The sequence below is a fragment of the Eupeodes corollae genome, chromosome 3 (assembly GCF_945859685.1).
Source record: "Eupeodes corollae chromosome 3, idEupCoro1.1, whole genome shotgun sequence".
Taxonomy (NCBI): Eukaryota; Metazoa; Arthropoda; class Insecta; order Diptera; family Syrphidae; genus Eupeodes; species Eupeodes corollae.
This window is the reverse complement of record NC_079149.1, coordinates 123,466,301-123,480,499: the sequence shown is the minus strand read 5'-3', so window position 1 is coordinate 123,480,499 and position 14,199 is coordinate 123,466,301. Positions and strand designations below refer to the sequence as shown.

The 14,199-nt window shown below is 28.9% G+C and overlaps 3 protein-coding genes across 3 annotated transcripts in view; 2 read left to right on the top strand and 1 right to left on the bottom strand.

Moving 5' to 3' along the window:
• The window catches only part of LOC129950780 (uncharacterized), a 40,627-nt gene that overhangs the window by 19,567 nt on the left and 6,861 nt on the right, over window positions 1–14,199 (bottom strand). The window lies entirely within an intron of this gene.
• LOC129952486 (sodium-dependent proline transporter-like) lies at window positions 590–6,304 on the top strand. The gene is made up of 11 exons (XM_056065076.1): window positions 590–639; window positions 798–986; window positions 4,174–4,305; window positions 4,375–4,538; window positions 4,620–4,690; window positions 4,746–4,875; window positions 4,937–5,261; window positions 5,334–5,485; window positions 5,542–5,670; window positions 5,730–5,936; window positions 5,999–6,304. The coding sequence occupies exons 2-11, from the start codon at window positions 821–823 to the stop codon at window positions 6,278–6,280; spliced, it is 1,758 nt and encodes a 585-aa protein (XP_055921051.1). The 5' UTR covers window positions 590–639; window positions 798–820; the 3' UTR covers window positions 6,281–6,304.
• LOC129952485 (sodium-dependent neutral amino acid transporter SLC6A17-like) lies at window positions 8,259–13,725 on the top strand. Its single transcript, XM_056065075.1, has 10 exons — window positions 8,259–8,644; window positions 11,606–11,737; window positions 11,809–11,972; window positions 12,030–12,103; window positions 12,167–12,296; window positions 12,356–12,680; window positions 12,740–12,891; window positions 12,948–13,076; window positions 13,144–13,350; window positions 13,406–13,725. Exons 1-10 carry the CDS (start codon window positions 8,479–8,481, stop codon window positions 13,688–13,690), a joined length of 1,764 nt encoding a protein of 587 aa, XP_055921050.1. The 5' UTR covers window positions 8,259–8,478; the 3' UTR covers window positions 13,691–13,725.

Sequence of the window (14,199 nt, the reverse complement as noted above, 5' to 3'; positions counted from 1 at the left end):
TAATTGTTTTGAATCCAATATCGTTAATCGTTTTCAAGATGTTCGAGTCAAAAATCAGTTTGTGCCAATTTATAGTAGGTTTTTTTTGAACAAAATTTATTTGGAAATTGGTTATTTTATAAGAATTTTAAGGGCAAATAGTCATGGATAGTAGGACTCTCAAGGGTCAATCCAGAGCTTTTAGAACATTTAAACCCGTAAGTAGACATTTTAAGACTTGGTTTTGTACGAACTATTGCGCAACTAAATTTATTGAAGGATAATGCAAAACGTTTAATGGAACTACAGTGTTTTTTCAAGCAATTCCAAAAGATATCCTAAAATCAATTGTAAAAATTGGACACACAAAAAAATTATATACATACATAGTATTATTATTATATCTCAACCAAATAATTAATCAATTAGAAACAAAAAAAAAAACAGATTGCCATATAACATTATGTAGATACTTTTGTTGATGAAATGAACAAATACTAACTTGTATATAATAAATGTAGACACATAGATTATTATTTTTGCTTTGTATTCACTAATTGTAAGATTTTTTCTACAAAACAATAACAACCCTCAACGAGAGCAGCAGTTTTAAAAAGATGAAACATTCAGTATTCGAAGTCGTTAGGTTTTGATCGAAGGGTATAATATTGTATCTCTCATTCGTGGTCGCTACAAACGTCTATCGTCGTGCCGTTCGTTGTCTTTGTTCGTTTTTCCATTTAAATAATTTTGTTTTTCTAATATAGAAAAGAAAAGTTATATGAAATATTATTTATTTATGTTTTGTTCCTTTAAAGTGCGAAGAATATAATTTTAAATTATGGTCTATGAAACATCATATGACACAGGTTTAAAACCTTTTAACCATGATAAGAATCGAGGGAAATGGTCATCACCGAATGATTTCTTCTTCGCCTGCCTTGGACATGCATTTAAAATTGATGCTATTTTCATTTTTCCGGCAGTTTTGTTTTATGATCTTGGAAGTAAGTTTTATTATTATTATTGTTTGAAAATACTTAATTTGTATTTTTGTGTTTCTATAATTGATAACGGTTAAACAAAGAAAATTAATTTTGCACAAACAAATCAGGTTGACAACAGGTTATATTTATTTTGTTGATATAATTTAAAATATTTATTTATTTAAATGAAACAAAAACACAGATTACTTATTCTGTACCACCATTATCACTGTTAAATTACACCTTGAACAAAAAATATCTATAAATGAATTTGTACATATTAGAATAAAAAAATTCAACATTTTTAAGTCATTGATAGCCAAAATAAAAAATAACAAATTAAAAAATCCTAATGGAAATTGTTATAATTTCGATCGATTGAAATCATATAAAGTGTAAGTGAAGGACCAATTGTTTATTTTCAGAACTTTACAAAACTAATGTTTGATTCAGTGCTTTCCAACGACAACACAAGCTTTAGTAATATCTTAATTTTTTGGTCATGGTTGTCGTGTTAGGAAATCTATTTTGAAATTCAAAATTTTCTTTTTTCAAAATTTACTAGCAAGTTAACCGTGAAAAATGAATATCATTTTAAGGAAGTGCTTTTAAATTTGTATAACATGTAAAAATTACAACACTACCAGCGAAAGTGTTACCCCTATTTGTCATATAAGGACAATAATTAGGACCTATTGGATTTCCACAAAAACGAATAGAACGACACGTAACAGAAAATAATAAAATTTGATTTTGAATTTTATATTTGCCCCTACGGTCTTAAAGATTGGTCAATTGAGTTCAAAGTTAGATTTGGTGATATAAAATGTACAAATTAAACTTATTTTCAAAGTTCATGCAAAACGGTCAAGTATTTTATCTTATGTTTGCTCCGATGCATACAAATTGGTAGGAAAAGTAATTTTAAGCATTTTGATGATTTCCAATAAGAAGTTTCATTTTAATATTAAATAAAAAACGAGTATACAAAACTCAAGGGATTGTGGATTCATAGATAGATTATTTGTCTATTTGAGTAATAACAACAAACCGGAATTCTGCTTTATAATAGGATCTATTTTTTGATCCAAAAATTAGTTTTTCTATTTTACACCAGATGACGTTATGTCTTGCAAAGTTTGGAATAATTTCCAATTATATCAATAAAAACAGTGTTTCCATATTAACGTTTTCATTTAATATTTTTTAATTACATAACGAAAAGCTTATATTTATTTATATTTATTTATTATTATTTATTAAAATATTATTATTATTAACTTACTATAGGAAGTTATTGTAATGGGTCCGATTTGTCAAGTTTAAAATGTTGACTTTTCTCGACGTTTCAAGGTCCCTATAGAGTCAAAATAAAAGATTTTAAGAAAGATGTCTGTGAGTGCGTGTGACCGTACGTTCGTTCGTCCGTACGTTCGCGACACTTTTTTGTTTTTGAAGAGATATCGACTTCAAATAAATTTTGTTTGACAGATAAAAAGGCAGAAAGATGCAGAAAGGGCTCTTGAGCAAAATGCGTGGGTGGTTTTTTTTACCATAGCACTTTAAAAAAAGGTGAACATTTTGATTAACCCTAAATATCTCACTAACCAATGACGATAGGGACTAAAATTAAATTTTATATAATATATTGTAACGTGATTTTAAAGAAGTTTCCTTTTTGAAAAAAATCCATTTAACGGTTTGTTTTATAAATAAAACAAACTTAAAAACAAAATCTGTCACCTCGAAAATTTTACTAATACGAAATGATTTTATCTCCATAATAATTTTGTGCAACGAAAAATAAAGTTTTAAACATCTGGTAAAATTTTGAGAACAATTGAATTGGCGGTTTTTTTTTATAAAAAAATAAAAAATTGAAAAAAAAAATTAACAGAAGCTGATAAAAATTGATTTTCGACTCAAATATCTTTTCGAAAGTTTGAGATATTTTTTTTAAACTACTCTATGCTTTTAAAAAATATTGTTGTCAACACTCAGTAAAATTTTGAGAAAAATCTAATTGACTTTTTTTTTAAATTGAAACCTAACAAAAAAAAACAATACTAAAACTTAGTAAAAATTTACTTTCTTCTCAAAAATCTTTTAAAAATTATGAATATATTATAAATATAAATAAATTGATGTTCGGTTCTTGATATCTCTCAAATTAATTTCATTCATCCAATTTGTAAAAATTTAAGCAAAACTAATATTGGTAAACAATTTTTTTCGACTAAAAATATATTTAACAAAACTAGATTTTCAAACTAAATTATTTCTTTATATGAAAAATATTGTTCGTAATTTTGAAATTTCTAATTATAATTCAACTGACAACTTTTTTAACCCAACACAAAAACCTGCAAACTTGTAAGCAAGACAAATAGACAGGCGGAAATTGAAGTTATCAGTGTGGATCGCATCCCAGTCACTTTTTTATTTTGAAACTAAAATGAATAAATAGGCTACATTTTTCACAATAAATAAAAATCCGAACTGTTTCATTTTCTTGATCTGATTTGATGATTGTAATAATAAAACGCGATTATGGTAAAGAAAAAGGTCTTTAATTAACAATATCAGCCAAGTGGCCATCATTGCTTCTATTCCATTGCCTTTTCCATTTCATGACATTTTTCATGACCCAGTCACACATGTACGGCGATACCATTTATAAGTTATGGAAACAATTGTTAAGTTTTGCCTCATACAATAATACAACATTCATTCTTTATGTATTTAGATCCAAGGAAAAAAGTATCAAATCACAAGTTTTCGGGGTTGTCAACTCTTATACATACAAATATCATGTTCAGGAAAATTTTCTTTCAAGATAGCGTTTGTTTCATTGCTTATATAGCACGTAGAAAATTATTGAAGTGGACTGTTGAAGGGTGTAATCTTCAATTTTAATTAAAGGGTGCAATGTCAAAAATTACCAACCTGTAAAACCAAAGTTTCTTGCATTGATTTTAGGACAGCAATTATAAATCAAGAAAAATCATTTATATTTTCTAGTGATTCCTGTTATGTTTAAGCCAACATAAATCAATCAATAAATTATAATATCTAGAATATTAAAACTTGTTCCACTAAGAGAAAGTTGCTATAAGAAAAATTGACTTAATTATTATAATTATTGGTTTCTTGTTTTTATCATTATTTCCATAATAAATTAACATTTAATTTTATAATTGTAATTTAGTCTATACACTGATTCCATACTTAATAACACTGGGTGTATGCGTGGTGCCTATTGTATTTATGCAATCATTTCTTGGACAATTCTCAAGCACTGGATTTATATCGGTGTTTCGAATTTCACCAATCTTTAAAGGTTTGTAGCTCTATAAAATATACATTCAAATTTTACGAATTTGTTTAACTTTCAAAATGTACAATTAAGGTGTTGGATATGTTTCATTGTTTATTAATCTTATGAGCCTCACTTATTATGCAATTCTTGGAGCTATACCATTATTCTTCTTGTTGCACTCTCTTCAACCAACAATTCCATGGAGTTGTGAAGGATCCAAAAGTTGGATGAAAGTCAATGAAAATTCTACTTCAGCAAGTATCAGTTTTATCTTGTCTCATGATTATTAAACATTTTAATAACTCATCTTATTCTTTTTATTATACTTTTTCCAGATCTGTGATTATAACAATGAAACTTATGGAAATTGGACCGAACTTGAAGTTCCCTCAATTGAGTATTTCGAGTAAGAGTTACCTTTAAAACTTTTTTAAATAGAACTGACATTTCTTCAATTTTAGTCTTGAGTTAAACACAATGGGAATGTACCACAGAGAGCATCCAGAAGGACGATTTTCATGGTTCTTGATGATATGCTCGTTCATTATTTGGGGCGTGGTTGCCACCGTTGCTCTTAAACCTATTGAATTAGTAACTTAAACGGATTATTTTAAAAAATATTTTTTTTATTTTTTAACTATTGTTTCTAAAGATAGGAAAAATTCTACGATATTCGTGTATAACAGTCATGGCAATTATGGGACTTTGTGTGCTAAGATTTCTCTTTCTGCCCGGAGCCTTTGATAGTTTAAAACATGTTTTTCGGCCAATGTTCTTTATGGCTGAATCCATAGTAATGGTGCCATTTTTGGCTTTCTCAGCTTTGGGACCTGGTTGGGGTTCGATTTTAACCATGGCAAGCTATAATAAATTTGACACGAATATATTTCGATACAGTTGGCTTTTGTGTTTGTCACAAATTGGTATAGCACTGGGAATGGCATTTTTGTCAATTTTTATGATGAGTTTTATGTCAAGTAAGTGAGATTTTTAGAGAAGGCTAAGGTATCTTATCAAATGCATTTAAAATTTGTTTGTTTTATTCGAAGGACTTGATCCAGAAAATATTGGATACAAATATATTCACTCACAATGGATGGAATTTTTAACCATACCAACTGGAATCACTTACATGGAACTTCCTCATATTTGGTCTTTGTTATTTTTTTCAATGATAATTCTTGGAGCTTTAAATCTTTTGGTGAAAATTCAAACAAGTGTCAAAAATAGTGAAAACTTATATAGCCTATATTTCAGATTACTCAACTACTTTCAGTTATGACGTCTATGTTTGATGAGTTTGAATTGTTGCGAGAATACAAGAAAGAATTCACTTTGGCAACAGTGGGCTTTATGGCATTGACTTCCATTTTCTATTGTTCAAATGTATGTATGATTTTATTTATTATTAATTTAGAATTTTTAACTAAAACATTTATTTTTAGTATGGAATAACTTTCGCCGAATCACTTATGCAAGTTTCAGTCCTAAGTCAAATGATCTTAAATTTGATACTATTGATTGTGATTGTTTGGATTTATGGACGTGAACGATTCCAAAGAGATGTTTCATTTATGACAAATCAAACATATTCCACATGGATGATAAATGTCATGAGATATGTTGCTCCATTTTTCATAGCTTTAGCAATGGTGAGATTGTGTTTTCTTTTTTTTTATTTCTTTTTAATAAAATTACGATTTCTTATTTTTAGCTTATGGCGCTGGCATTTGTTTTTATTCATTCAGGAAAATTCAATTCTGTGACAGTGTTTACATTTATTGCTTTAATTGCAATTCTCCCATGGACATTAGTTCCTGGTTATTGTATATTTAAGACATTACAAACAACTGGAGTTCTGGGAACACGACTGAAAAGAAGTGTTAGACCCACAGATTGGTATCCAGTTGATCCTGTTGATAGACGAAAGTATGAGGAGAAATTTAATGAAACAGAAATATCACATAATATTTTCACAGAAATTACCGAAGAATAAATTTGAATTAAAAGTAAGATCGTATCATGATATTTTTTTTTATTTTTCTTAAAATGTTTTTATACAAATAGATAAGAAAGTTGCTTTCGATTGCACTTTGACTAAATAGAACTTTCAGTATACCAATATTAACCGATTTGATAATATCAAGACTTTTTAATCAAAATAATATTTCGACCATTTTAACATTTACGAAATAAGGTTTTTTTTTCCGGTACACTTTTTGGATCTATATGAAATGACCATTTGGGACACATACATTTTTTATTTTTAAAATAAAATACATAGTTTAAATTGTGTTTATATCACTTCACGCTACGGGAAGTTGCCATTTCTTAAAATGAAGCAATGAATGCTATAAAACTGCATTGAAATTGTTAATATCAATTTATAACTAATAGAAGTCATCTCATAACTAAGTTCAAATGGCAATGCTCCAAAATCGATTGAAGTCCTCAAAAATAGAATTCGTAAAGGTATCAAGGAAAATGTCAGCAAATATCATTTACAATGGGATACACATCCATTGATTTTTCTTAAAAAATCTGGCTTTTGTTAATAAATAATAAAGTTAAACCTCTTATTGGAAAACAGTATATTTAAGTTAAAGCTTGAAATCCACAATCGTTAGCCATTTTGGAAATGTTTTTAATTCACAATCTATATATTCCAATTACCTTATGGCGTTACAGACCACCACTTGCAATATGACAAAGCCTTAGGCTTAAAAAAGTAAGCGATAATAAAGCTGCATCACTTAATTTGTAAAGTCAAGGTATTCTAAATACAAATTTCTTCTTGACGTCATGCAATCTATTAGATTAAAAAATTGATAAAAAAGTAAAGCAAGATCAAGTCAAGAATTAGTCATTTCGGAAACGGTATCAGCAAATTTATGCATCGCTCTGTTTCCCCAATGAAAAATACTAACCCTCTTTCTTTCAAAACACTTATATTCACTTTCAATAATATGTTCTGTTGCCTTAAACAAATTTCCTGCTCAATAAAAAATGTATTCAATTCTATCGCACATTTATGGATGTTCAGAATAATTATTCTGTATCTTAAAACATGATCGCTTATTAAATTTTTAAAAATATATCGGGTGTTTTTTAACTGCATTAAAAGTTTCGATGGTTGTTGTTTATGGTTTGTAAGCTGATAATGTGTGTTGACACTTCTGTTAAGCGGGGTTTGTTTATTCATCATGAATCATTTAACGCCAGAACAATTCTTAAAAATTGTGAAAATTTGCTTTAACAAATATAAATATGAACGAAAGGTTATGCGATTATTTATGACTTATGAAGCTTTATTAATTATTTTTGGGCGGTTTATGTGTAACTTAACGTAACTCGATTACTTTTAAAGGGGCAGAATCTGTCAAGCCAATATTCAAGCCACTATTAAAACAATAGCCAGTTTTTTTGGTAAATAGTAGCGAAAAACTGGATTAATCGAATGGACTATGTAACTCAAAAATGTTGGTTTTGTAGAGACGAGGTTCACGTAGAAATGGACTGGAATCATATTAAAAAAAAAATTAATGCCAGAAATTAATCATCAGATAATAAATTAATAACAAAATCCAGCCCAACAATATTTTTGTCCTATACTATTATTTAAAGTTATCAAGCTCTTAAGAAAAAACACCCAGTACTTGATCACTATGTAGATTACAATTTTACAAGTGTTCACATATCTTTCTAAATCTAGATGTTTTATTATGCATTTCAAGTGTTGAATTAATCAATTAAAATAAAAACAAATTCATATTATGATGGCATTTTGTATATTACTATTCTTTTTGTTGTTGTTGTCATTGTTGTTTATACTTGTATAAATTTACTAATTGTATCATTTCAACTAAACAAAACCAAAGCTGGAGAAAACAACCCCCAACCAACCCAATGAGAACTCAGAGCAGTCTCAAAAGATGAGCTTTCAGTGTTTGAATTGAAGTCGTTAGATTTAGATTTAATCGAAGGTTATTATTGTACGTCTTCGGTTCATCGGTCCGGTGTCGTTATTGGTCAGTTCCCGCACGCAGCGGTGTTGTTTGCATTCAAATTGTTTTATATCAATAAACATAACTATTAAATAAAATCGTTGTATTTTCTTTGAATAATTATTATCTCATAGTTATACGTACATTTATTTAATAAATTCAAAGTGACAAACAAATAAACTATACTATTATGGTTTATGAAACGTCATATGATACTCGCTTAAAGCCTTTTAATCATGATAAAACGCGTGGTAAATGGTCAACACCAAGTGATTTTTTATTTGCTTGTCTCGGACACGCGTTTAAAGTTGATGCTATTTTTGTTTTACCGGCAATGTTATTCTATGATCTGGGAAGTAAGTTTTTGAAAAAAAATAACCCCATTTGTCATGGTTTCTAGTGATAAGGTACAAAATATTGAAAATTATGACATAAACAGAAAATATTTCATTGATGAAAAAATATTAAAATTCATGGCTGGATTGAATGAACTTGATTTTTTTGTTCAAGGCTACGAAGTTAGTGTGGTTTAGCATTGGAGTGATAAAAGTAATATTTTATCATAATTTTTGCATTAAACCTTAAACCCAAACGAATCACAAAATTTGTTAAACTTTTATCTCTAATTTTTGTTTCTTTTTTTGGAACCGAATTTTTACGTTCATAATGTGTCAGAAAATGCGTTTACGGCGGTTCACTTCAAGAAGTATTGGATGGGTGAAAACGCCTCAGGGCTCTCTTTTGTCTTCGATACTTTTCCTTGCTCTTACAAATAATTTTTTGTCTGAAAATTCTGAGCCGCTTAATTTTGTCAGTGATAAAAGCATCCTCAGATTTTTATATTCGTAATTAAATTCTCATCCTTTCAATGCGGACTACCAACGGCAGCGTATGATAAGCTCAATAAATTCTAATCTTGGCAGAATTGTTCAATAGAAAATCAAAAACAGTGTGAATTTAATACCTCAAAAACTGAATGCTGTCTACTGTTGCAAAATGGTAACCTTCCCCAGCGCCACTATAAATGAATGGTATTTGCATCGAGTTACAAATGTTAAGGTTTTTTGACAACGATGCTAGATTTATAACCCCTATAATTTACAGAACTTTTATCTGTCTGAAACTCGAGCATAATTATCATTTGTAGGCCCAATTAAGTCTTTTGGACAGAGTTCTAAAGAGAACTTTAAAAATGATAGGTAACCGTTGTCTAACTGAAACTTTTGGATCTCGTGAGCACCGTGCGTCGCAAGGTTTGATGTCTGTCATTATTCTATCGTTTTTTTCGTAAACAATGTAATAGTGAAATAGCACGTTGCATTCCTCCCCTCAAACTTCAACAATTGTACGCGTTCTTCTAGGAATGCTCATCCTTTACCCTTTTCTTTGACCAGGCTCAAACAAATCTTCAAATTTTTTTAATCAAAAATTTTACTTTATTTTTTTTTTTATTGATTCGGCTCGAATTTTGTGCAAAATTCAGGCTACCAACAAGTTTTAAAAATAATATTGTATTCGATTTTTAAAAAAGATCCCAAAATATTTTAAGAAAACATATACTTTCAATGCTTCTGAATTAATTAAATTAAATTACCAAAATTATTTTTCACACACAAAATGGTTTCGATTGAAAATCTAGTTTTGTTAAATAAATTTTTAGTCGAAAACAAATTTTTACCAATTTAAGTAGCATTGCTTAAATTTTTACAAATTGGATGAATGAAATTAATTTGAGAGATATCATGAACCGAGCATCAATTTTTACCAAATTTGCGTACTATTTTTTGTAGATTTTTTATGAAAAAAACGGACTGTTGGATTTTTATAAAAAAAAACTACCTAAGAAACAATATTTTCTGTGAAATAGAAAAGTTTGAAGACAATATTTTTAGTTTTTGAAAAGCGATTTGAGTTGAAAGTAAATTTTTAGCAAGTTTTAGTATTAGTTTTATTTTTTGTAATAAAACTGTCAATTAGATATTTTTCAATTTTTTTTAAAATGTTGAAAACAATATTTCTTATAAGATAAAATTAGTTGGAAGCCATAATCCTAAAATTTTGAAAAGATATTTGAGTCGTTAATCAATTTTTACCAACTCAAAATTTTACTGAATGTTGAAAATAATATTTTTTAAACGATAAAAGTAGTTTCAAGCCAATATCTCAAGGTTTTAAAAAGAAATTTGAATCGAAAATCAATTTTTAACAACTTTTATAAAATTTTTTGTTCAGGTATTTATTTTTTGTAAAAAAACACTGTCAATTCGGTTTTTCTCAAAATCTGACCAGATTTTATTTATTTATTATTTTTCGTTGCACAACATTGTTGTGAAATCATTTTGCATTCGTAAAAATTTTCGAGGTGAAAAATTTTGTTTTAATTTTTTTTGATTTATAAAAAAATCGTTAATTTTATTTTTTCAAAAATATATTGGTTTGGTATCTCTATAGCGTGTTTGGTTCATAAGATATTTGGGGTTACCCAAAACTTTCACCGTTTTTTTAATCTGCTATGGTAAAAAACTACCAACTCAATTTTCTTGAGAGCCCTTTCTGCATTTTTCGGCCTTATTATCTGTATAACAAAATTTATTTGAAGTCGATATCTCTTCTGTTTCTTGAGCTACGAGTAATTACGACAAAAAAAAAGTCGCGAACGTACGGACGTACGAACGTAAGTACACCCGCACGCACAGACATCTTTCTAAAAATCTTTTATTTTGACTCTAGGGACCTTGAAACGTCGAGAAATTTCAAAATTTTCCATTTGACAAATCGGACCCATTACAATAACTTCCTATGGGAAGTTAATAAACAAAAACATTTCCTATTTGGATGATTCTTTCGGCTAGCTTACGACGAAGAACATTTTGTTGCTAGTTAAGCTTTTCTTAAGACTGCTCATCAAAAAAAATCCCGAAACTAATCTCTCGAATAAAATGCTTTGTGCACTGAATTAGTTTGTAAAGTTTGCTATTACTTGGAAAGAGGAACTTTTACGCCAATCTTAATAAATATTTTACAAAAGCTTCATTCTTTTGTCTCTTTAATTTTTAAAATACTAAGGGAAAAATACAGTCACGTTTTCAACTTAGTATGATGTTATATAGCCTATAGCCTTCTTCAATAAATGGGCTATCTAACACTGAAGAATTTTTCAAATCAGACTATTAGTTCTTGAGATAAAAGCGTATATAAAATATATTTTAGGAATCAATAGCATGAAATCGTGGTTCAATAATTAATAGGGATTTGATTTGTAAAAATTATACAACTTAATTAAATATCTTTTATTAATACATTTTTCTTTAATTTAGTTTATTCACTAATTCCATACTTAATTACACTGGTCGTTTGCATCGTACCCATTGTTTTCATGCAAACATTTCTTGGACAATTCTCAAGCACTGGTTTTATATCAGTATTTCGAATTTCACCAATCTTCAAAGGTTTGTAAATCAACAAATAATATATTTGAAACAAAATAGAACAAATGTATCTATACAATATTTCAATCTAGGCATTGGATATGTTTCTTTGATTATCAACTTAGTATGCTTAACTTATTATGCAATTCTTGGAGCAATACCACTATTTTTCTTTTTTCATACTTTAACACCAACAATACCTTGGAGTTGTGAGGGATCTAAAAGTTGGATGATAATAAATGAAAATTCTACTTCAGTAAGTAAAATGTTTAAAAATACAAAGTGCATAATTTATCTTTGATGATTATTACAGATTTGCACGTATAACAGCAACACATCTTATAGCAGACTTACAACACTTGAAATACCTTCTGTTGAATTCTTCAAGTGGGTATAGATGGAATTAATAAAAGAAATAATAATGTTCAATTTGTAAATGCTCTTTTAAAGTATGGAACTGGAGACAGCGAGAATGTACCACAACACCCCTCCAGAGGGTCGATTTTCATGGTTCTTGATGATATGTTCTTTTCTTATATGGGTCTCGGTTGCCAAAGTTGCTATAAACCCAATTGAATCAGTAAGCATATCCATTTCAGTTTGTCAATAGTAATAGCTTCTTTACGTTTCTTCTTGAAGATAGGAAAAATCCTCCGATATTCTTGTACAACAGTCTTATCAATAATGGGACTGTGCTTATTAAGATTTATTTTTCTACCAGGAGCCTTAGATACTTTTAAATATGCTTTCAAGCCCGAATTTTCAATTGGTAAATCACTATTTGTGGTGCCATTTCTGGCTTTTTCAGCCCTTGGACCTGGATGGGGGTCAGTGTTGACTATGGCAAGCTATAATAAGTTCGATACGAATATATTTCGATACAGTTGGCTATTATGTTTATCACAAGCTGGAATTTTGACAGGATTAGCATTTTTATCAATTTTTATGATGAGTTTTATAGCAAGTAAGATAACATGCATTTTTTATTATTTTTACTTGAACTAGTAATTTTTTTGTTGAAAGAATACGATCCATATAATATTGGATACAATTTTATTCATTCACAATGGATGGAGCTTCTGACAATTCCAACTGGATTGACATATTTAGAACTACCTCATGTTTGGTCGTTGTTATTTTTTTCAATGATAATTCTTGGAGTTTTGAATCTTTTGGTGGGTAGACACAAATTTAAACTTTTCCCGAATGATTGAATCTTTCTTAATTTCAGATTGTTCAACTTCTTTCTGTGCTGTCTTCTGTGTTCGATGAGTTCGAAATACTTCGAGGTTATAAAAAAGAATTCACTCTGGCAACAATCGTTTTTATGGCATTAACATCAATTCTATTTTGTTCCAACGTAACTAGACTTTAGAAGAAGCGAAGGAATTTTAAAATCATAAGAAATTTTGTAACTTTTTTTCTAGCACGGAATAACCTTCGCTGAAGGACTTATGCAAATTTCAGTTCTAAGCCAGATGATCTTAAATTTACTACTCTTGATAGTGATCGTTTGGATTTATGGACGTGAGAGATTCCAGAGAGATGTTTCATTTATGACAAATCAAATGTATTCCACATGGATGATAAATATTTTGAGATATGTTGCTCCATTATTTATAGCATTGGTTTTTGTAAGAATGGCCATTTTGTTTTGCTTTATATTTATGAGAAAACGTTTTTTTATAGCTCTTGGCACTTGCATATGTGTTCATATATGAAGTTCATGTTGGAAATTGGGCTATGATTTTGCTATTGACTGCAATTGCAACTCTTCCATGGACATTCTTACCGGGATATTGTATATTTAAGACACTTCAAACCAGAGGATTGTTGGTAAGACGTTTGAAAAGAAGTGTTAGACCTACTGATTGGTATCCAGTTGATCCAGTTGATAGACGAATTTATGAGGAGAGGTTCAATGAAACACAAGCGGCTTCTCATAATCTTTTCACAGAGATAACTACTGAATAAATTCGCAATTTCTCAACTGATTTTGTGTCATATATTATTAATTTTTATATTTTTTTTTTTAATTAAATATTTGTATATTTATGAAACTTAATTTAACAAAACTAATACTTTTTTTTTCTTTCAAATTTGATTCAATTTAACTATATTTGCTAGAAATTATGGTAGTCGTTTCGTTTTTTGTACTTAGTTTCTAAAAGAAGTTTCTAATTAAAAATCTCTACATTTCTAAACCTGATGGTATCTAATTTTATATTTTCCATTGTTTTCAGTAACAACTCTAAGTCTACTTGAAGACAGTCTGATGTTCGATATAAACGTTTTTTTAACAAGTGGGTTTATTTTCTTCAACAAAAGTATTTCATTTAATTTTGTCATCCTTTGAATTTGTCGCCATTTATTGCACACTAGCTGCAACCGCAGTGTTACTCGCATACTTTTCATAACAGTAATCGCACACAGGAATGGTTGAGAGTTGTAAGTCACTAGGCCCTGGTTACCAACGGACTTTT